Below are 25,054 nucleotides of genomic sequence, written 5' to 3' on the forward strand. Positions count from 1 at the left end.
GCTGCCATTGAAATTGATTTCAAACTTCTATTATGAATCATACTCTATATTCTTTACCAAAAAATAACAAACTTGACCCTATTATTTGGAAAGATAGGAAAGACAAGTTTTGCGGACTTTAAAGACAGGGAAGATAAGCTTTTTAAAGAAAAGCCTTAAATAAAGCCCCCTGCCTTCAGATGTCCTAATTATCAACTTCCCTTTTTTTCCTCTTTGCATATGAGAGGGAAGGAAATACCCTTAGAGTACTGACCCCAAAACGGGGAGACCTTCATTAACTCATAGGTATTATAGATAACAACTAGACCCTGTAGCACAAGGATATCCACATTGCCTCTGCCTTTTTGGATAAAGCCATTGAAGAAATAGTCAGGGAATCCCATCTTTGTGTACCATGCACAAGAAGCCCTTCTTGATTCTCATTACACTAATACTTTTTAGTCAATTTTTTTTAAGATTTTATTTATTGATTTGACAGAGAGAGAGAGCGAGAGAGGGATCACAAGCAGAGAAAGTGGGAGAGGGAGAAGCAGGCTTCCTGCTGAGCAGGGCTCAATCCCAGGACCCTGGGATCATGACTTGAGCTGAAGGCAAATACTTAACTGAGCCACCTATGTCCCCCCTTTTTAGTCATTTCATCTGTGAAATCCTGTAACTGCTCCTCGTAAAATTCTTTCTCACGGTAGTGACTTTAATCTGGCTATTCTCCTCTCCTACACTGACAAGACCCCTCATGACTGCTAAATGCTGACAGATTATCTTCTTTTTTTTTTTTTTTTTTAAAGATTTTATTTATTTATTTGACAGAGAGAAATCACAAGTAGACGGAGAGGCAGGCAGAGAGAGAGAAGGAAGCAGGCTCCCTGCTGAGCAGAGAGCCCAATGTGGGACTCGATCCCAGGACCCTGAGATCATGACCTGAGCCGAAGGCAGCGGCCTAACCCACTGAGCCACCCAGGCGCCCCGACAGATTATCTTCTGACTCCCTGTAACAATTTACAGAAAACTCCTCTAATCAATACAGATTTTTACATGGTTTGCTGATGGTTCTCATTTAAAGGATGAAAATGGTAAATATTGTGCCAGCTATGTTACTGCAACTCCTTTGAAGTCATTGAGGTAGCACCTTTACCTCTGGCTACTTCGGCCCAACAGTCTGAGTTATACATCCTAACTCAAGCTTGTACCTTAGCCAAGAGTAGAACCACAAACATTTATACCAATAGCCAGTATGCCTTTAGGGTAGTTCAAGACTTTGATATGTTATGGAAACACTGAGGTTTCCTTACCTCCAATAGGGATAAAATTAAAAATGGTTCCTATGTCTACAATTTATTAGATGCCATACTTTTGCTGCTTGCTCTGGTTGTTAAGGTCCTGAGCATTCTAAACGACTCCTAAACGACTCCCTGGATGCCAAAGGAAAATCATCTTGCTGATACTTCTGCCAAAAATGCTACTGTCAAGGAAACCAATGGCCAAACCTCTGTCATGTTCCAAAGGGATAGTCCCCCAAATGATAATTTTGAAAAACTGACCAGAGACATCCAACAATTGGCCCCAGAACAGGAAAAAATACTACAAATCTAATAACTATTCATTTGATTAAAAAGAAAAAACTGACTTGAACCAATTAACAATCTGGCCCTACCAGAAATCCTAAAATTCCCACTATTTACCCCTGTACATGCATTAAACCATTGGTCTACTAAAAAAAATGATAGTGTTCATGAACCAATATTGGTGAGTAAGTATTAATGAGGTCACAAAAAGTGCCCACCTCACTTGTCCCACCTGCCCAAACACAATGCAGGGAACCTGCCTGCACAGCTCTCCAACACTTTAAATTACCTCAAAGACCATTCAGTTTACACAAATGGATTTCATAAAGCTTTCCCATCTAATGGATTAAATATGCTTTGGTTATGGTTTGTATGTTTCCTCACTGGACTAAAGTTTTCCTTTGTAGACTGGCCATTGCCTCTTCTGTGGCCAAAATTCTATTAGAAAAAAATTATCCCCACGTGGGGAACTTCTCTTGAACTTCAGTGATTAGGGAACCCATTTCATCGGTTAGGTGCTTTAACAAGTTTGTGCTCTTTGGATAGTTTTACAACACTTTCATTGTGCATACCATCATCAATCCTCAGGGTTAGTTGAACACACTAATGGCACTATTAAGACTCAACGCCACAAATATCTTGGCCTAAAGCATTGCCTTTGTTCTTTCTTAGTATCAGACCCACTCCCTTGGGAACTCATAGACTTTGAGACAGTCACAGGACATGCAATGCACTTGGCTCCTGATTCCTTTGACCCACAGTTGATAAAAGGAGATTATATTTCAATACTACAAAGGCCTAATTGCTTCTATCAAAACTAATTATGCCTTGTTAGAGCAATCTTTCCCAGTGTACTCTCAGGAGACAAAAACTTTAAGCACCTCCTCTTGCAACTTGGGAGATTTCAACTACTAAAAAAAAAAAAAAACAAAAAAAAAAAAACCCAAAACCAAAACAAACAAACAAACAAATGCCTCCAGAAAGACTATCTTCAACCTAGTTGGAAAGGCCCCTATCAGGGACTGTCACCCAACCCTTTTGTGCCAAACCTTAAGGAATGGACTCTTGGATTCATGTGACACATTCAAAGAAAGCATCAAATCCTGACTGGATCTGCACACCATCTGATCACAAAGATTTCCTGGAATTGAGGCCAACAATACCTGATAACACAGATTTCCCAAGATGTCTGGACCACGTCTATTAGAAGGTTCAGGATTCACAGAAGTCTCTCTTTTTCATCTGGAATATTAGCTAACTCGGGATTCTTATCCAAAAGTCATGGTTTCCGAATTTTCAACTTTACTGTATTATTAACAACACATTTGGTTCCAACAGTTCTTTTGAGATAACAATACTTTTTAAAAAGGTCTTTGAAGTTTTACTGTTTTTCAAAAAGTTCACCAGCTATCGCTTCATCTTTATGTAAGGACCTACTTAGCCAGAGGGAGCCATTTTGTGTTTAGGCAGGGAACTTAGATTGATTCTGCCCCTCCCAGAGGAACTTACTTGCAAAGCCCAGATACAAGGGCAGGTCAGGCCAGGTGGAGACATCCAGTCAGCGGGGTGCGCATATATCTACTAGGGTAAATTGAAATTCAATTGGCCACCTGTGTGTGACCTGGCATGACTGTGCAGTTCTGTGTTGCTGACCCAGCATGACTGTGCAGTTTTCTCTGTGTATTGCAATCTCATTGGCCACCTGTGTATAGCCAGGCTCAACCACTTCTATAAAAGTTAGTCTGTGAGGCTGGGAGGGGTCACCTCTTTGTAAGAGATGGCCCTGACTGGTCATTTTGATTCGCAATGCTTGGTGTGGAAATAAAGCTTTGCTTGACCTTCGCTTTGTATCAGTCTTGTTCCTTTGATTAAGGACCCAACAGTTTATACCTACACTGTATCTTCTCCAATGCACAAGATAATTCTTTCAGTGTGCTCTTGCAGTAATCATCATTCTGCTTTCATGACCGCTTAAAGTAGGGACTTCAAGGAGGCATGCATACACGACATGGGTTTGCTTCAGCAGGGGTTAATTTTCTTCCCCAAGTTGGAATAAGTGCCAATATTTTAAGTTGGCTACTTTCAGATCTAGGATCCTGATTTAGAACCATCACACAATTTGTAAATGGGATGTTACTTTCCATTGTGTTACTTGCTGCCTGTCAAATCTTTGTAAAAACGATATATTCAGTAAGACAATTTCCAAAGCTTACAGTCTTGATAATATGGACCATAGAGGGGAAAATGCCTTAAGAGTTCTCCCTGCTACCCCTGGTTACTCAAATTTGACCTTAATAGGTTTCCAATTTGTACAATTTCCCTCCAAAGTGGGACATAACATCCAGGAGAGATCCTTCCTGGCACTAAAAGACAAGAGGTCACTGAATTAAGAAGAACCTGACCCTTAATCAGCAATGCTTTCGGAGAAAGATCTTGACGAAAGGGAGGAAATGTGAAAAATAATAAAGGGGAAGCCTCGTTAAAGTAGAGTAGGGAGGGGGCGCCTGGGTGGCTCAGTGGGTTAAGCCTCTGCCTTTGGCTCAGGTCATGATCTCAGGGTCCTGGGATCGAGCCCCACATTGGGCTCTCTGCTCAGCAGGGAGCCTGCTTCCTCCTCTCTCTCTCTCTCTCTCTCTGCCTGCCTCTCTGCCTACTTGTGATCTCTGTCTGTCAAATAAATAAATAATCTTTAAAAAAAAGAAAATGTGGGGTAGGGAGGATAGAAGGGGAGGCTAAAAAGGGGTCTCATACCACTGAACGTCAATTATAGCAAGAACTGTCAATGACACACCCCAACAGAAGAGTTTCCACAGGGAAGAACCCTTAACTACAAGTTGCAATACGGAAAGACGTACACTGCACCTCCTACAAAATACAGAGCACTCCTGCAACTCGGGCAAGGAGAAACCTTCAACTTGAACCTGAATTGACTGCCCTCCCACATACTTTGGGTCAAAATGACCCCTCCCAACTTCTTCCTTCTTCTCCGTAAAATAACTCCTCGCCTTTGTTGGACTTTACCTACCATTTCAATTCTTTGTTATTCCCTAGTAAACCCATTTTGCTAGTAAAAGAACAGGCTTTTTATTTTTAAGGACAACATAGTATCTACTCTACTTGTTCACAAAGGGACCCAACAAACAGCAATGAGGTGGGGGAGGGCGGATACCTACGGCATTTCGACACTCAGGAAAGCACCACCGCGAGTTTAAAGGAACCGAGCCCCCTTCTTCCTAAAGCAGAAACCCTTCGTAGGGAAACGCCGGAGTCTGAAAAGCGCGGGCCTGCGGCCGCCAGACGCGGTGTCACACGCAAGGTGGCCCGCTGGAAACACGCTCCCCCCTCCAAGAGATCCGAGTGTATGGGGGAAAGGGGAGGAGAGTCTAATTAAGGACCTAGGACTTCATTTTCCCTTGACAGTGCACCCCAGGACCCTCTCTCCGCTCTGGTCATTCCAGACCCCGACAGACGAGCGGCACAGCCGACTCTGTCCTCTCCTGATTCACCTTCCTAGATTTCTACCCGGACTGTTTGGGGAGGTGCTCTGAATCTTATTTCCGGTGGGGGGGGGAGGCGCAGTTGCCATGGTAATTAAAGGAAAGACCGAGGTCGGTGGGGCAGCGGTGAGAGGATCAGAAATCCGCGGAGAATTGGCGGCCCCTCCTCGCGTGCGAGCTGCACTTAGGTAGCAAACAGCTCGCTGTCTCTGTCTCTGCGCCGCGCTCTGCCTCGCTCGCTGTCCGGCTTCCTTTTCTCTCACCAGCTTCTTTTACTTCTCTGTCACACCAGCGCTGGGTCCGTGTGCACCTCAAGTGTATATCAAACGGCAGCCGTGTCCTAGAGAAACCCCAGGACAGAGAGAGCTTGCCCGAGGTCGTCTGAGAACGGATTCCACCGCGCAGGGCCGGGGACTGGGCGGCTCTGTTTTCACTCGGCCCTTCAGAGCGGCCTGAGGCGCTTGTTAAAAACAAGTTTATTTTTCTTGCTGTCGTGTGGCGGGTTATTTACGGAGCCGTTTGCTGCGCTGGGCTGTCTAGGCCCCCGTCTTGGTCTCGGGCTGGAGTTTTCCGTGAAGGCGGTTTCCAAGCCGGAGGGGTGCGGTGATCGATTTGTTGAAGCTTCCGTTTAGTCTCTCGTCACAACAAGGGAAAAGAATAGAATTGTCGAACATTTCTGCTGTGGGATTTCCACGTGAGGGAGTCACCTTATTTGGAAAGCGTATTCGAGGACGACCCCCCCCCCCGCAAAAATAATTAAAAAAAAAAAAAACCCAAAACCTTAAATTTAAAAATGGCTTGCTGCGAAATGAACGTTCATTCTTCTTTCCTTATCAGAACCGTTTCCGCATGCCCCTCCCCCAGATTCGTGAGGAGATGCGTGCACGCATATGTGTTTAAAACTGATGCCTAATTATAGTGGTATCAATTTGAGGTAACCAGACTGTGACACCGCATCCCTATGGGGTCCTTCTAAATCTGGTGTAATATGGAAGTGTCAGGCAGGCAGTCTGTGTATTATAAATAGGGTACTTCATCCATGATAAGCGATTATTATCTTTCTTTCCCAAGTGTAAAAGACCTATATAATTCAAGAAGGTGCAAGTGATTTAGGCCTCCTGAGTAAGAATCCAATGAGTCCTGAAGGGGACCCTACCTGTGTCGTCTTATTGTTGAACTTGAAATATTCAATTTATTAGGTTGGAATGTATTTTTAGAAGTCAAAGCTGGGTAAAATGATGTCGGAATCGGTTAGACCACCAGCACAATTTAGTGCCTCAGAGTAACTGTGGTACAAGAAGCCTTCATTCCCATTAATAAAGAAGAAACTGTTATCAAAATGTACTGCCTCTTGTTGCTGCTAGTTGGGTGACATCTCTGTCCCTCAATTTCCTTATCTGTAAAAGGGTCTAAAAGTACCTAACCGCTGTAATAAGGATAAATTAAGATGTATGGTAATTCTTTAAGGCTTATGAGCCGAGGTGCTATATAACCCCACAACATTATTAGTAAGGAATGCAGTAAAATCTCACAATAATGCTGTAAATGGGCTAAAAAAAAATTCATTCAAAAGGTTGTCCTGCATTACTGAGTTGTTGGTGAAGTGACCTTTTGCTCTTGCTGAGGGGATGGATGCCAACTGCTGATCACATTACATCCAAAGTCTCATTATTGTGGAGTTTCACTCTTTCAGAGTTTATTTAGCATTTATTATGTGCAAGGCACTGTTCTGTATTCTTCACATGTATTACCATATTTAATCCTCTTGACAACCTTATGAAAACTTAACTTCCTGTCCTTTTTTAAAAGATTTTATTTATTTGAGAGAGAGAGAGTATGAGAGATAGAGTGAGCACAAGTGGGGGGAAGCCGACTCCCCCACTGAGCAGGGAGGCTGATGTGGGACTCTATCCCAGGGCTCTGGGATCAAGACCTGAGCAGCAGGAGACCACTAACCAACTGAGCCACCCTGGTGCCCCAATATACTGTCCTCTAAGAGTATTGTTGTGTGCTTTTCCTTTGCTCTATGATACTTATTTTGTTTTTGGTGGTTTTTTTTTTTGAGATTTTATTTATTTGACAATACTTATTTTGTTTTTATATTACAGCTTTGCTTTGGCTTTATCCTTTTGGCTTCTCATATATATATATATATACACACAAACATATGTATATGTTGCATCTCATATATAGTTTATTTCTAAATGTACATGTATATTTATATATATGTATGTACTGCCAAAAGCTTATTCTAATTTAGCATATAATAATACAACCAGATACATATTATAGTTGTCTTTTTCCCCCCACATACAAAAACTTTAATGCATTGATTCCTCTTCCCCCCATTTGAAAGGCAAGGTGACATTTGCATTTTAGGGGATTAACATTGACTAAAATATAAAATTATTTTCTAATAGAATGGCCATCAGTCCAGGAAGAGATGCAGCTTTCTCCAGTCAGAAGTCAGCACTTTCAGAGAGTCCTCGAACAAAGAAATTTCCACTAACCGAAGAAGAGCTATTTTATATGAATTGTAGAGCTGCCTACTTAACTGTTTTTAAAAGCAGCTTAGAAAACATTATTTCGAAAGAACAACTTTACTTGGGTAAATTTTTCTTTAAAATTTACATATTTTTTCTTATTTGTTGAAAGTTAATAGATCAGAAAGACAGGAGTAAGAATTACTTTGTTGGATCATCCCAGTTTCTTAGGGAAGCTTGAGGAATGGAACTATATTATGCTATTATACCATTTTATATATTTATATATTCTAGTAACTTCAAAATAAAACATTCAATGTTTATATAAACTAGATTAGTATTTTTAAAGCATCCATCAATTACTTGCTTAAAATATATTTTTTAAAATTCTTATTTGGTACCTTAAGATTTATATAAGATTCTATATATATAAGATTTTTAAGAGTCTATAATAATAGAATTTAAAGCATGTGGCATCTGAATCACTAGCCTGAATTTGAGCTACACTGGGAAAATGTCAAGAATATATAAAAACAGGTTGAATGATTATAAGTGATTATATATTCACATATATGTAGATATCAATCTATATATATGTGAATACCCATGTCAGTTTCATCACAGCTAATAACTTCATGAATACAGAAACTGAGTTATTTTGCCAACTTTAGAAGTTGGGGTTTCCTTAAAGATAAATACTGACATATTTTTACAATAATGTCTTAGGTTTGTACGCAGTAAGATCTCTATTTGAGGAAATTTGTATTTGAAATATGAAAATTGAAAAGATTAAATTTACATTTTTTATTATAAACTACAATTTTAGTTTTTTTCTTTATTCTTATGAAAGTAGTGTGAGGTCGTGAATCTCCTATTTAAAAGTTTAACCTGTCTTTCATTATTATGACGTTTAGTTTGTGAATCTATATATACTATGTGAGTAATATAGAATATATATTACTAGGTGAGTATATGAGTATTACTAAGGTGCTATCAGTTTTAGAGAATTATCGGGATAATTCAGTGTTTTTTCAGTTTATATACACTTTCGGTTTTATGGTGAAATTCTCTTTGTAACATAATAATGATTGAGTTCAGATAATCTAGATTTTTAAAAAGTAGGGTAAATCAGTGATATCTTTCTTACTACTCTATCTTTCATCTATATCTTTCTGCCATTTATGCCTATAACATGTGCTTTGACATTCCATTTCAAGGTTGGACAGGACAGTACCATTTTCAAAGTTTTAGATTTCCTTTTTTTTCCCAACTTATAAATAATAACAGGTATTATGGATTCATGTTAAAGCTTAAAGTAAACCCTGGCAAAAGATCAGTATTTTCATGTAAACCTTTAAACATTTACAGTTACATGTTTTTACTGTTATTAGACATAATAACGGACTCCAACTAATTCCAAAATTAGAAATTTAGTTACATTAGTAATTACTAAGTTATACCTATTTCTTAGATATGGGAATGACTGCTTACTGAGTACATGTTTAGGCATAATTAATTTTATTCTGAGAAAGTTTTGTAATTAGTAGTACATTAAAAACCCGTTTTTGTTTTGTTTTTTTTTTACAGAGGGGGAGGGACAGAGGGAGAGAGAATCTTAAACAGGCTCCATGCCTACTGCAGAACCCACTGTGGGGCTTGATCTCACAACCCTGAGATCGTGACCTGAGCCAAAATCAAGACTTGGAACTTAACTGACTGAGTCATCCAGGTGCCCCCAAAAGCCATTTTGTTATTAAAGACAGCATCAAGTGTATGCTGACCTGCTACTTGTAGGAAAGTTACATACCCATTGTCTCAAAGCTGTATAAAAAATAGCATTTTCTTTTTTTTTTTTTTTAAGATTATTTATTTTAAGGGACGCCTGGGTGGCTCAGTTGGTTAAGCGGCTGCCTTCGGCTCAGGTCATGATCCCAGCGTCCTGGGATCGAGTCCCACATCGGACTCCTTGCTTGGCGGGGAGCCTGCTTCTCCCTCTGTCTCTGCCTGCCACTCTGTCTGCCTGTGCTTGCTCTTGCTTCTCTCTCTATGACAAATAAATAAATAAAATCTTTTAAAAAAAAAAAAGATTATTTATTTTAAAAAGAGAGAGAGAGAGACAGAGAGCACGGGGGCAGGGGCGCAGAAGGACAGAATCTTTGAGCCTACTCCCCACTGAGTGCAGAGCCGACAAGGGGCTCCATTCCACAGCCCATGACATCATGACCTGAGCTGATCAGACACTTAACTGACTGAACCACCCAGGCACCCCTCTTTCTTTTTCCTTTCCCCTCCCTTCCTTCCTTCCTTCCTTCCTCCTTCCTTCCTTTCTTCCTCTCTCTCCTTCTTTCTTTCTTCCTCTCTCTCCTTCTTTCTTTCTTTCTCTCCACCCCTCATTTGGGGCTTGAACTCATGACCCCAGATCAAGAGTTATATGCTCCACTCACCAAGCTGGCCAGACACATGGACTTTTCACCTCAAATCACAACTTCATTTAGGTCCTACTTGTATTCTTACCTTTTAAAGGGTGGAGGTTGGCTGGGGATGGAATCCTAAAACACATGTACCTTTTCCCTGATTATTTTAATAAATGAATTATGGAATTGTTCATTTTTATGCTAGGCAAATACTTATCTTTTTTTCATTCCTAGGGCAGCATGTAATCAGGGCCTTTGTCTACATCCAAAATAAGCCTTTGGAAGTTAAAAAAAATTACATTTTCTCCACTGCTACAAATTTTCACAAAGCCTTCCTAGGTGCAAATTCTGTTGCCTTTAGGTGATTGTGATGTTTCCGTTTCTCTACCAAAGTTTTAGTTATCTAGGTATGCTGCATTGTCATAAGCTGGAGGATGGGAACATTTCTCTTAGTCTGTGGACTTCTAATATGTTACTAACCTTAAATCATGACCACAGGTAGCAATTATACACTTCAGGTGTGGACTTCCTATTTAGATTAGAAACTTGAGCAACCAAAAAGTTTGAATCTCTTAAAAAAACAACAACCCCACCCTGTATTATGCTTCTACACAGTGAATGTTCAATATAATGGACTCACAAATATCCGTATTTATCACTCTGCTCTAATTTCTATTTCCTTGAGGGTATTTTTTTTTCCTTGGGGGTATTTTTAAAAATTATTTTATATATATTAGTCCTTATTCATCATATTGTGGGCTATCCGTATGATCATTTTTTAGTGCTGATTGACAGTGCCCAGATCTTGTGAAATCTCACCTAAGATAGTTAGAAATCCCCAATATAAGGCTTTCTAGTATTTGTTGGTAACAAAATTCAGGACTGTTTTACCTTTAATTTTATTAATTCCATCTATAGTGCTTAGGAATCTTATCACTGGTTCATTTTAGATAGTATTAAGTCTTAAGATGTAGAGATTTGTTTATGTACAAATTGCCAGTTTACTTCTTTTAAACTGTACAAAATATAATTGTTTAGAACCATTATATTTCAGTGTGTAGGATATACACAAATACAAAGCCTTTCTCACATTGTGATTTATTACCTCACATTGATATAAGGGCATGCCTTTTAAAACAATAACATCTCATGAATAACTGGTTATAGGAGTATTTTTAAAGATTCTGCTTAAGAAAAGAGTAATTCAATCACTGCATCTCTGTAATAGACTTCTCTCAAAGTATGTTGAGATTCTTGAGTTTTAGCAAGGCTATACCTGCAAATAGCTAAATTTTGTGCATGTATTTGACATCTGTGATATGATTAATATTCTTAAACCCTAGTATCTAGCAATGATGAACATTTTAGATATCATGCCTTATTGACAATAATTTCCTCAAATTAATGATTTCCTTATTTCACTAAAGTATTTGTTGGGCCAGAAAAGTAATAATTAATGCTTTTTGTGGTTATTCTTAGATCCTCAAAACAATTAAATGGATGATTATTTTTAATCTTTTTTTTCCAGGCACTTTTACAAAGTAAATCATGTTATCAGTTAAACCATATAGGTTGAGAACCAACTGTCAGAACAGAAAAATATTTAATTCTGGTATTAATAGATCAAGAATCTGTAGCTGGTAACATATATATTTTTTCATTTTTGAAAGTCAGGCATACATTGATAATCACTAGATTATGAACCCCAAAGGTATGTATGTACTTTTGTATAATATTATAATATAAAATAATGATGGAAAGAAAAAATAATTCAGAATACAATCCCAAATGTTACTATAACAAATAATACTTGCTTTTTTGGACAGCTCTACAGCATGCAGGAAGAAATCCATCCCAAAAAACCATTAATAAGTATTGGACTCCTCAAACTGCCAAACTGAATTTTGATGATTTTTGCATAATTTTAAGGAAGGAGAAACCTACTTCAAAATCAGAACTACTAAAATCATTTAAGCAATTAGATGTAAATGACGATGGCTCTATTTTACACACTGACCTTTATAAACTTCTAACAAAGGTAAGATTTGTGAAATAGTTTTGTAATATGCATTGCTGGCAAAACTATTTGGAATGTAGTTTTGGCTACCAAGGCCACATTAAAAATAATTATTTCATTAGCAGGTAAAATGAATCACATATATGTTGTTTATAAAGTACTTAAGGATCCTTCTGGATGAAAGGTGCTCTGTAAATAAAACATAAAGTATAAAATAGAACCCATGTTGCAATCCCTTATGTTCCCTTACAATTATTTGCTGCCCAGAATGTTTTGTAATTTGGGAATAGATTCATATGTGATAAATAAAAAAGAAGCAAAATATAAATGGGATTGGGAATCCATTCTGATTCTTGGTATACCGTGAGAAATCATCATTACTCTAAATTCAGTGATAATATTATTACTGGTTTGATGATATATATTGTTGAAATTTAGCAAACTGAAGTTCATACTTCTACAGAATTCAGTAAAATTGTGAAATTTTATTTTATTGTTTCATTCTTGCTCAATATAATACTCATTCTGAGATTTATAATGAAACTATATAGTGAAGCTGACTTCTAGAAAAAATTAAAATGAATTTCCACTCTGCCCTTTCCCCCTCATAATAAAGTGATTGTCATGTTTCTTTAAAATAAATCTTGTTTTGGGAGAAGGGGGGTGGGGTTATGGACATTGGGGAGGCTTTGTGCTTTGGTGAGTGCTGTGAACTGTGTAAACCTGGCGATTCACAGACCTGTACCCCTGGGGATAAAAATATATGTTTATAAAAAAATAAAAAATTAAAAAAAAATAAATCTTTTTTTTTCAGAGAGGTGAGAAGATGTCTCGTGAAGAAGTAAATGCCATAATAAGTTTGGCAGATGTAAATGCTGATGGCAAATTCGATTATATCAAGGTACATAAGATCATGTTAATGTAAATTTGTATACTGTATAGGAGAAGAATTTTTAAAGGAGAATATCTTTTTAATATTGGCAATGACATTTTAATATGTTGTGTACAAGTTACACTTGAAATTTAATCTGAAGAGTATTGTAATCTGATGACTATATTAGAAACAATCAAGGTAAAATACTTGCATGTACTCATAAAACATAGAGACTATCCTCAGGAATATACCTTTTTTGGGGTGGAAGAATCATAAAAATTATTTAGAACAAACTCAAGTCTATACATGTCTTATAAAAAAATAATAAATCACCTCTCTTTGTGTAACATTTTATTTTCACTCAGAGTATGACCTTCTCATTGAATCATGGCTTCATTTCACTAGGTCACTTGGGGGTGGTCAATCTGATTTCAGGAAAATAAAATGACTAACCTAGTTCAATAGGAAATATATACCATCTATCAGTCTATCTCTTGCCTACTAATGTGCATTTGCCTCCTCCCAAATGTATGATTGAATGTCTCACCCACTGGACTACTTTTTTATTTCCTATAGTTTTGTAAATTATACATGACAACCATTGAGCAATGTCTCAAAACTACTGTAGAAAAACTGGAGGTTGACAGTCAACTGAAGCGTCAGCAGTTTGGAAGCCACACTGAAGGATCCCCTGAAAGGGACCCATCACCAGTACCAAAACCATCACCCAGAATCATAAGAAAAACTGATCAGGAAACATTCTCAAATAAAGGTATTTACTTTTGACACTAAGGATTTCTTGGTCAAGAATGAAGAGTCATATTCAGATAAATTTTTCTTCTAAGCTTATCAGTGATAAAACAAATGACAAGCCAGCTTTTGTTAGGTACTGTTTCTAGACTCTCAGCTGTAAAAATCTATTGAAGTAAAAATTTTATTGTAGAACTTAGCTTGGCTATGCTTATTATATTTTGTTAAAACTAAAATTTCAGGGTAAAGAGTGACATACTGAAATATAGAATCTTATTAGTAGCCCATATATTAGGGACCATTAAAGACAGATAAATATGAAATGTCTGACTTTATTTCAATAGGAAGAGCGAAGAGAAAGAAATTAATAGACATGTCTTTTATACTACACTGTATTTAGAAATAGACTTAGTATTGATAACTTTTCATGATGTGAGACTATTACTTGTTACAGGTGATACCAGGAGTTCTTTAATGGCAACAACTAGAAAGTTCAAAACATCTGTTTCCTTCACAATTATCATGGGTGCTAATAGTAGCCGAAATTCAAAGTTAACTGAGCCAAACTCAATAAAGGTATTATATTTTATATTATTTATTTACATTTTAAGATTTTATTTATTTATTTGAGAGAGAGCATGAGTGGTGGAGAGAGGCAGAGGGACAACAGACTGCCTGCTGAGCAGGGAACTCTATGACATGGGGTTGGATCCCAGGAGCCTGAGCTCATGACCTGAGCCGAAGTCACCCAGCCAACTAAGCCACCCAGGTGCCCCAAAGGTATAGTATCTTAATAAATTAATAGGTAAGAATTTTTCTGAAAAAAATATTGACAATAAGTGTATATATAATTATTCGATGTCTACAGAGAACCAGTGAAGTTTGTGAAGTAATTTTCTGAGATTTTTCTGTGGATTACAGCATTTCTACCTATAGGCCAGTTTTAGTAATTTTAAAGTAAAAATGATGAATAAGAATATTATTAAAAGGTATTTAGTTTGAAAGAGGTGACTTTTCAAGTTTTTGAAGAATTGATTTTATATATATATATATACTTTGCCAAGCAAAGTATATTAAGCTATATATATAACATATATATAGCTATATATATATATATTTATAAAACTATATATATCTACTTTGCCAAGCAATTTTTAAATTTTGCTTAACAAATATTTTCCATAGGTATTTCTTATAAATAAATCATTCATTCAATATCAATTCCTGTGAGAGAAAGACAACAAAGTCACTTTGCTAAGTCAATATTTGTCGAGTGTTAATATTGATCTTCTTTCTTTGTTTTCCCTTTTTAGACTCAACCTTTACTAGTTTTCTTTCAACAGAAAATAATAGCTACAGAAATATAAAACATTAACTGGAAACTGCTAGGATACATTAAAAATGTGTACCTAGAGACCTCTGTAAAAGGGGGAAAAATGGTTATGACCACATACTATAACTGCTGTTAGAAAACTGAACTGATTGTTCTCAAGGGCTACATTTTTGTTTCAAATAACAACTCTGTATTTGTTATTGAACTCTGAAGTCCCTTATATCTTTAAATTGCTAGAGAGTGACATTTGTTCTATATTAAAATTTTAAAACATTATCTCCAAGGAATTTTGTCCAGACTGTTTAGGAATCTCTACACCCTAAGCAATTTGGTGTGCATGTCCAACATGTTCACACACAATATTTAGTGCTCCAGCAATATTATATTCTACCAATGGAAGCTTCCTGTATTTTTAACTAAATTAAATGCTCATAAAATTAACTTAGTTAAGTGATTGTGGTTTACCTAATTCAAAACTATAAATAATTTTAACCAATATAGAGAAATATTAATATGGATTATATTAAAACCATAATAAGACTTTTTCTCAGTGTCATGCTCCTGTTAATGGGGCTCTTACCAATATAATTTCTTTTTGTTTTAACTAATACAATTTCTTAATGTAGCCCAACTCAAATATTCATTAAGAAGGAAATATATGCCAGCTATTTTGCTTAGTGTAAAAAATGGGTATTATATTAAAAAATGAAAAATTTACTTGTCTATTAATATTATACCAAGGTAGTACAGCATAGTATTTCATTTATTCACTCATTTATTTAACAAATATTTATTGAGTGTTAACACTGTGACATGCTCTGGTTTAGATACTGATTAAGGGCTTTGAATAGAGACAGGCCTATGCTTGAATTTTAGCTTTGTCACTTGTTAAGTTAGTCAGCAGCTCTTCTGAGTCTCAGTTTCCTTATCTATAAATTGAGAATAATTATATTTAGTGTATTTTTGAAAGATTTAAATAATCTCACATGTATTAAGCATTTAGCATGGTGCCAGGAACATAGTAATCACTTAGATAATACTGTTACTAATATTATAGAACTAAGATATGACTGTAGGTATTTATATAGGAATGACATGATAAAAGTATAGTTTAAGAACTCAAGCTGCTGGAGCACCTGGGTGGCTCAGTAGGTTAACCATCTGCCTTTGACTCAGGTCATGATCCTGGGATCCTGGGATCAAGCCCAAGGTCAGGGTCTCTGCTTAGCAGGAGAATCTGCTTCTCCTTTTCCCTCTGTCCCTGCTCATGTGCACTCTTTCCCCCTTACTCTCTCTCTCAAATAAGTAAATTAAATCTTTAAAAAAAAGAAAGAAAGAAAGAGAACTTATGTTACTGTTGTAGGTTATGTATGGAAACCTCAATTTAGGGAGACTATCTGAAAGGCTGATAGAGACAGGTAGGCTTAGGTTAGTACCTGAAAAAAATAAGGAAGGAACAAATCTAACAGATAACGCCATAGTTAGTCTATAGGCTATAGTGATTGTGTAACAAAAGGCAACTTATATTTTGCATCTAAGACATCAAGAGAAGGGAGTGATGCTGATGACAAGGAGAAATTAAGTAAAAGATACTGGAAAAATTAATGATTAAAAGCAGATGGCAGGGGCACCTAGGTGTCTCAGTCGGTTAAGCGTCTGTCTTCAGCTCAAGTCATGATCTCAGGGTGCTGGGATCACACTCTGAGTCAGGCTCCCTGCTCATTGGGGATTCTGCTTCTCCCTCTCCCTCTGTCTCTGGCCCTGATTTGTGCTCTCTTAAATAAATAAATAAAATCTTAAAAAAAAAAAAAGAAGAAGAAGAAAATGGCATACTGTCAACTTTTAAATTCTGTGGCTTTCATTTAAGATTTAATGTGTTTTGGAAATATTTCATAGTCTTCATATTATTTACCCAGCTTTTAATTTTTTTTTTTTTAAGATTTTATGTGTTTATTTGACAGAGAGAGAGCACAGGCAGGGGTAATGGGAGAGGGAAAGCAGGCTCCCCACTAAGCAGGGAACCTAATGTGGGGCTGAATCCCAGGATCCTGGGATCACTCCCTGAGCCCGAAGCAGATGCTTAACCGACTGAGCTACACACATGCCCCTTACCTGACTTTTTATATCCTATTTCTGTTGTTAATACTTCCCACTATTGTTTACTATCTGATATTTCTTAGATGAGCTGAAATGACTTTCTTTTAATCTGTGAATTTTAAAGATTCTTCTATTTAGCAGGATTCAGTTGTTTGCATTTTACTTTGAAATTTTAAAGTAAATTTCATGAATTTTATAAGTATTTTCTGAGAAGTACTCATTATAAATATAGTTACTGTGTGATTTATTTTTTCAGTTAAAATTTTTAAAATTTATTTTTTAATTTAAATTCAGCTAACATATAGTGTATTATTAGCTTCCGAGGTAGAGTTCATTGATTCATCAGTCTTACATAACACCTAGTTATTATATCCCATGCCCTCCTTTAATGTCTGTCACCCTCTTACCCGTCCCCCTAACCCTACCCCTGCCCCAACAATCCTCAGTTTGCTTCCTATGATTAAGAGTCTGTTAAGCTTTGTCTCCCTCTCTGATTTCATCTTGTTTTATTTTTCCCTTCCTTCCCCTATGCTTCTCTGTTTCTTAAATTCAACACGAGTGAAATCCTATAATTGTCTTTCTCTGATTGACTTATTTTGCTTAGCATAAGTGTGATTTGTTTTAACTAAGATCGATAGATTAAGTTATTAGAAAAACTGTTAAATTAATTTTCTCTTCAAATACTTAAAATCTATTTAAACAAGTTTGGGTACCTTAATTTCTTTCTTTTTAAAAAAGATTTTATTTATTTATTTGACAGAGAGAGACACATTGAGAGAGGGAACATAAGCAGGAGGAGTGGGAGAGGGAGAAGCAGGCTTCCCATGGAGCAGGGAGCCCGATGCAGGGCTCAATCCCAAGACCCTGGGATCATGACCCCAGGCAAAGGCAGACACAATGAGACACCCTGGTGCACTGGGTGCCTCAGTTTCATGTGTAGTGGAGGAATATGGAATTGGGACAGAGGAAGGTCTTTTCAGAAGTTAGAAAATTGTTGAAATGGGGTATCCATGAATCATACGTTAAACTACAAATTCATACAATTGGTAAAGGACATGAATTACAGGAGCAAAATAAGACCCTTTCGATAGATCATGTGTAGGTACTTTATCACTATTTTGTATTTAATCCTGAATCCTGCTCATTTAGGTTTTGTAATATGCAAGGAATGTTAGGAATTTTTCTTTGAGAGAGGAATAGCTTTGATTGCCAGACTTGACTAGAATTAGAGAAAGCCTAAACCATGAATTGTAAACTCTAGAGATGCAATACTTCCTACATCCAGACTCATAGCACGTTTTTTTTTTTTTTAAAGATTTTTATTTATTTATTTGCCAGACAGAGATCACAAGTAGGCAGAGAGGCAGGCAGAGAGAGAGGAGGAACCCTGCCGAGCAGAGAGCCCGACGCGGGGCTCGATCCCAGGACCCTGGGATCATGACCTGAGCCGAAGGCAGAGGCTTTAACCCACTGAGCCCCCCAGGCGCCCCTAGAATGTGTTTTAAATATGTGTATTATATAAAACACATATGTTATATAACATATGCATATATTGGGTATGATATGTTATATAACATTTGTTTTATATATGTCTATATAACAATTCAAATACAAACATTCTAAAGTAGAAGTGGTTGTCTAAATTTTTTTGAAGACTCCAAATAATTAAATTCCTCATATTTTCAAAATGATGATCGATTCAGCTTGTCAGTTAGATAGCAATCTAAGTCTATGCTAGATCTACTGCTTAGTAATTCTACCTCACCTAAAACTTTAATAATAATATAGAATTGTATGTCAAAACAAATTGTATTCTCTATAGTGTTCCAAGAAATATCACTTTACTGATACATTTAAGTCTTTTGATAAGTAGAATTTTCAAGTTAACCATTTTTAATTTGTGCTTCTTTTCAGCATTTCCTTATACATTGTGAATGAAAATAAGTAAAATTTGTATATGACAAATAAATTCAGTTCTTTTTCCTTTTACTTGAATTTACCTGAATTGGTAGAATATAGCACCACCTTATGCCCTGTGTAAGAATTACAAGCTACTATTTTATTTCTGCTTTGTATTGTTAAAAACGGTATCACCAGAATTTCTTACACTGTTATTCTAAAACTTTTTCTAAAAACTCAACTCCTTCCATTTTTCTTATAATCCTCAAACTGTCAACTTAATCTATAATCCTCTCAAATTGATTTATTTGAATGAGCCGGCCACTTTATCCATACTTTTTTTTTTTTAAGATTTTATTTATTTATTTGACAGAGATCACAAGTAGGCAGAGAGGCAGGCAGAGAGAGAAAGAGAGAGAGAGAGGAAGGGAAGCAGGCTCCCTGCTGAGCAGAGAGCCTGATTCGGGGCTTGATCCCAGGACCCTGAGACCATGACCTGAGCCGAAGGCAGAGGCTTAACCCACTGAGCCACCCAGGCGCCCCATACTTTTTTTCTTTTAATTCATAGCATTTTCATCTAGGTTCTAGAGGAAAAGCTTTGTGTGATTGGAAGTCTATTTGTTTTTTTGTTTGTTTATTTTTTAAGATTTTATTTATTTGTTTAACAGGCAGAGATCACAAGTAGACAGAGAGGCAGGCAGAGAGAGAGGGGAGGAAGCAAGCTCCTTGCCCAGCAGAGAGTCCGATTCAGGGCTTGATCCCACCCTGAGATTATGACCTGAGCCGCAGGCAGAGGCTTAACCCACTGAGCCACTCAGGTGCCCCTGGAAGTCTATTTGCTTTAAAAGAAATTTAGATTAAATAAGCTCTTTTTTAAAAATAACTCTGGCAGATCTTAAGAATTTGAATTTGAATGCTTCCTTTTAACAGGAGAGCTACAAATTCTCCTTACTAATGTCATTATTTAGTATTAAAAATAATCTGATTATTACATTGAAGTTTGTTTGATATAAATAATGTGGCATTTGTCTCTCTGTTTATAATAACTATTGTTCCATCATTTTCCAGCCTTATTAACCATGTATTGTAAAATCTAGGTTGGCTGTTTTTCCAAGGAAACTTATAAATTCCCTTCCTATACTTTTTCTAAAATTGGAATTTAGGAAAGACCTCCAATGATAATGTTTAACTCACTCCCCAGCTAAAGGCATCTCTTATCAGCCCATGGCACTGCCCCCTGAAAGTACAATAAGCACATGGAAAAATTCTTCCATCTTTGAGTTTCCCAAATGTCACATCCTATGGTCACTACCAGCTTACCAGGCAAAGTGCAATATGGGCTTACCTCGTTTTATTTTGATTCATTTTATTGTGCCTCACAGATAGTGCATTCTTTTTAAGTTTTTATTCATTCATTTAAGTAATCTTTATATCGAACATGAGACTCAAATTCACAACCCGAAGATTTAGAGTTACACACTCCTCTGAGCCAGTCAGGCTACCTCTGCATTTTTTTGTTTTTTAAAGATTTTATTTATTTATTTGACAGAGCGATCACAAGTAGACAGACAGGCAGGCAGAGAGAGAGTAGGAAGCAGCCTCCCTGCTGAGCAGGGAGTGCAATGTGGGCTCCATCCCAGGAACCTAGGCACCCAGGTGCCCCTAATTTTATCTTAACACTGACTATGACCCAAGCCAAAGGCAGAGGCCTTAACCCACTGAGCCACCCAGGCGCCCCACCCCTGCATTTTTTTTTTTTTAACTGAAGTTTTGTGGCATTCCTATATCAAGCAAGTCTATTGATGCCATTTTTTCAACAGCATTTGCTCACTATGTCTCTATGTCACATTTTCGTAATTCTCAGTATTTTAAACTTTTCATTATTATTATATTTGTTATAATTATCTGTGATCAGTGATTATGACTTGCTGAAAGTTTAAATGATGGTTAGTATTTTTTAGCAATAAATTATCTTATAATTAAGGTGTGTACATTGTTTTTTAGACATAATGCTAATTATGTCTAAAATTGCACACTTAATAAACAATAGTATAGTGTAAACATAACTAACTTTTCTATGCACTGGGAAACCAAAAAATTTGTTTGACTTGCTTTATTATGATACTCATTTTATTGTGGTGGCCTGGAACCAAACCAGCAATATCTCCGAGGTACACCTCTATTTTTAGTTTGTTTAAACACTTTATGAACTATGGAGGAGGAGGCTGCAACACCCATAATTAAATACAAATTTTCCAGCCACTAAAATCTGCATTTCTTTTTAAGATTTTATTGATTTATTTGAGAGAGAGAGAGAGATTACAAGCAAGGGGTAGGGTAGAGGGAGAAGCAGTCTCCCCACTGAGCAGGGAGCCTGACGGGACTCCATCCCAGAACCCTGGGATCATGACCTGAGTCAAAAGCAGATGCTTAACGACTGAGCCACCCAGGTGCCCCAAATCTGCATTTTTCAATAAGGAACCCAAATAATTGTTTATCCTTTTTTAAAAAGTATTTTATTTATTTATTTATTTGAGGGAGAGAGCGAGAGAGGGAGAGAGAGATAAAGAGGGAGAGCATGAGCAGGGGGAGAGGGAGGAGTAAAGGGAAAAGCAGACTCTCTGATGATTAGGGAGCCCCATACAGGGCTTGATGCCAGGACCTGGGGATCATGACCTGAGCCAAAGGCAGATGCTTAACCAACTGAGCCACCCGGGTGCCCCTAATTTTATCTTAACACTGTAATATATGGGTAATTCCAAGTAATAATGCTTTCTCATACTTTATTAGTAATTTCGTAACAAGAGATTTTTCTTTCAACATGAGCTTTCTTTAAATACCAGATTTTGAAAAAATCATGCCAGATATTTAAGTGAGGAAAAAGAACAGAATTTTGAATATAGTTGGTAGTTTGGAGAGAGAGCAAGGAGACCTACCTAGGTCCATCTCTGGTTCTGCGATCAAGGAGAATTGTGACAAATACATTTCTTTATTTTTCAGACTTTCCTCAATGAAAGAGAAGTCTGGACTGGATTGATTTTTATACTTCTACCTTAAATATTTTATAATTCTAAACTAGTATCCCTTACCATTCTATATGGGTGACTATAAACATATTCACAAAATATTTTAGATCTAATTCCATTTGATAATGCTATAGTCAAAATTGATTTGAAAGGAAATCATGTTATCTATTTGATGTCAGAATCTTAATTCAAACTCTCAAATGGTAACTTGTCTAAATACTGTGTGAGTATATCTTTCCTTTCTTCTGTGTAACAATTGTCATCTTCCAGGGTCATGTTAATTATACCTCGCCCAATTGGCTTTGAAGAATGTCAGCATCTGTTATTAGTCCTTGATATATTCCCATCCAAGGGATTTACAGGGGGGCTAAATGAAAATCTGTATATACTCTTACTCACCATTAATAGTGGAACTTGAACTTTTGGCTCAAGCCCCTGTTTGAGCCTCATTGAGTTATAAAAAATTTTGAATTTAGTACCCAGAGTATATTTTGTTTTGGAAATATGATCTAATGGTAGAAGCATTGATCCAAAATTCTTAGGCTGTAGACCTAATATTTCTACAAACTCCTTGTAAAATTCAGATTCTATATAACCTCTGGGTACCTTAATTTCTCTGTTTATTAAAATGACTAATTTATATCTACCCCTTACTGCTTCATAGGGATGTTGTTGAAACATCATATATAATGACTCGTTTCTGTCACGGGCAATATACTTACAAAGATGAATTCTAATAATATAAGGTCACATTTTAATTTTTCAAAATTAAAAATACACATATCTTTTATACCCCAAAGGTGTAGCGGTGCTTGTGATTAATGACTGATTGGAAGCTTGAGTAACAGCTCAGCAGTAATGGTAATTTCTTAAAATTCAGTTTAAGAAGAAATCTCTAAAGAAAAGATGAGTATAAAAATGGAAAACTTACATAAGTTGAAAAGTAACGAAAACTAAAATAAAATGAAACAGAGAAAATACATACATCAAAGCTTACAAAGGGCAGTCAATATCTAAACAGTCAAAATAATTTATTAAAATATGTAACAAAAATACCAAGTCTGTAATAGACCTATGAAAATAGAGGTGAATAGGCAGTTGACACAGAAGGAGACAAAGATAATAAGCATATCAGGAAAAGTCCAATCTTGCTAGTAATCAGAGAACTTCAAATTAATGCAAAAGTTGGCACAATACCACTTTATTATATCATTTTATTGCATAAATATAAATTGACACAGAATTGATATAATACCGTATACAAAAATATGTGGAATACTATAATGAATATTTTATGGACCCACACCTTGCTTAAGAAATCATTCCCCACCATCACCCAGTTGTTGGTTTTTTTTAAAAAAGATTATTTATTTATTTATTTATTATTTTGAGATACAGCATGACCTGAGAGAGGTATAGAAGGAGACGGAGAGAGAATCTCCTGCAGACTCCCCACTGAGCATGAAGCCCGATGCCATGCTCCATCCCAGGACCCCTGAGATCATGACCTAAGCCCAAAACAGGAGTCAAATGCTTAACTGACTGAGACACCCAGTTGCCCCCCACCATCCAGTTTTTTTTTAAATGATAACACTACTGACCAAGTTATGGTAGTGGCAGAATTATTACACTATACATTGTTGGTGGTATTGTAAAATTGGATCACTGTTTTACAAAGCAATATAGTAACACATGTCATTAGCCTTAAAAGTGTGCATACTTAAATAAATAAAAATAAAATCTTTAAAAAAAAATGTGCATACTTTTGGCCTAGGAGTTCTTTTGAAGGCTATTATTCATGAAAGGAAAAGCATTTAGACATATAGCCTTCATTTTATTATTATTTATACTGATAAGAAATTAGAAATGACCTCGATATCCAACATTTTAGAAATAAGTAATGATATTCCAATTCAATGGATTAATTATAGAACTAGTCAAATTAAAAAAAAACTATTACTTAGCAAAATGTTTTTTCTCATTATGGCAAAATATACATAACATAAAATTTACCATTTTAACCATTTTTAAGTGTATGATTCTGTGCAGTAAGTACATTCACATTGTTATGCAACCATCACTACAATTCATATCTAGAACTTTTTCATCATCCCCAGCTGAATCTCTTTACCTATAAAACAATAACTCCCCATTTCTTCCTCTTTCCACTCTTGGCAAATACTGTTCTACTTTCTGTCTCTGAATTTGACTAATCTGGATACCTCATATAATTAGAATCATACAATATTTGTCCCTTTGTGTCTGGCTTACTTCACATAGCATAATGTCTTCATGGTTTATCCATGTGTAGCATATGTTAGAATTTTATTCCCTTTTAAGGCTGAAGAATACTCCATTGTATGTGCATTCCACATTTTGTTTATCCATTCATTCATCAGTAGACATTTGGATTCTTTTCACCATTCAGCTCTTGAGAATAATGCTGCTATGAAGACGGTTGTACAAATATCTGTTTTTGATACACATCCACAAATGGAATTGCTGGGTCATGCAGTAATTTCATGTTTAATTTTTGGGGGAACTGACAATCTTTTCCACAATGGCTTCATATTTTACATTCCTACCAGCAACGAACAAGATTTCCATTTCTCTACATCTTTATCAGCACTTATTATTTTCTGGTTTGGGTTTCTTTTTTTATTTTTTTATTTTTTTTTTTTAATAGCTATCCTATTTGGTATGAAGTGGTAGCTCATTGTGGTCTGATTTGCATTTCCCTAATGATATGTTGAGCATCTTTTCATGTGCTTATTAGCCATCTGTTATCTTCTTCAGAGAAATGTGTATTCAAGTCTTGTGACCATATTTTTAATCGAGTTTTTGGGGTTTTGTTGTGTTATAAGAGTTTTTAATATATTCTGGGTATTAATCCATTTTCAGGTGTATGATTGCAGATATTTTCTCTCATTCTGTGGGCTGCTTTTTCACTGTGTTGATACATTTTCTTCAAGCTCTGTTTTTAATACACATATCTTTTGTTTAAAAATAAAAATTAGTGCCTTAGAGATGGCACATATCTATACTGAAATATGAATAGATTTTAAGTGTAGGTACTCAATTTTCATATTGAAATTAAATATG

At 36.2% G+C, this 25,054-nt stretch overlaps 2 protein-coding genes across 4 annotated transcripts in view; one reads left to right on the forward strand and one right to left on the reverse strand.

Moving 5' to 3' along the window:
* ITGB3BP (integrin subunit beta 3 binding protein) overlaps nucleotides 1-5,327 on the reverse strand; it is a 71,840-nt gene extending 66,513 nt beyond the window's left edge. Inside the window, exon 1 of one of the 2 annotated variants that reach the window (XM_059138236.1) lies at nucleotides 4,736-5,327. In XM_059138236.1, coding sequence (XP_058994219.1) covers nucleotides 4,736-4,740 — 5 coding nt within the window. In that variant the 5' untranslated portion in view covers nucleotides 4,741-5,327. The remainder of the gene's footprint in view (nucleotides 1-4,735) is intronic. The other variant, XM_059138234.1, reaches the window with a different exon arrangement.
* The window catches only part of EFCAB7 (EF-hand calcium binding domain 7), a 50,354-nt gene continuing 30,430 nt past the window's right edge, over nucleotides 5,131-25,054 (forward strand). Inside the window, exons 1-6 of one of the 2 annotated variants that reach the window (XM_059138232.1) lie at nucleotides 5,131-5,247; nucleotides 7,480-7,667; nucleotides 11,783-11,994; nucleotides 12,788-12,874; nucleotides 13,424-13,619; nucleotides 14,052-14,173. In XM_059138232.1, coding sequence (XP_058994215.1) covers nucleotides 5,147-5,247; nucleotides 7,480-7,667; nucleotides 11,783-11,994; nucleotides 12,788-12,874; nucleotides 13,424-13,619; nucleotides 14,052-14,173 — 906 coding nt within the window. In that variant the 5' untranslated portion in view covers nucleotides 5,131-5,146. The remainder of the gene's footprint in view (nucleotides 5,248-7,479; nucleotides 7,668-11,782; nucleotides 11,995-12,787; nucleotides 12,875-13,423; nucleotides 13,620-14,051; nucleotides 14,174-25,054) is intronic. The other variant, XM_059138231.1, reaches the window with a different exon arrangement.

Source organism: Mustela lutreola, chromosome 10 (assembly GCF_030435805.1).
Source record: "Mustela lutreola isolate mMusLut2 chromosome 10, mMusLut2.pri, whole genome shotgun sequence".
Lineage (NCBI taxonomy): Eukaryota > Metazoa > Chordata > Mammalia > Carnivora > Mustelidae > Mustela > Mustela lutreola.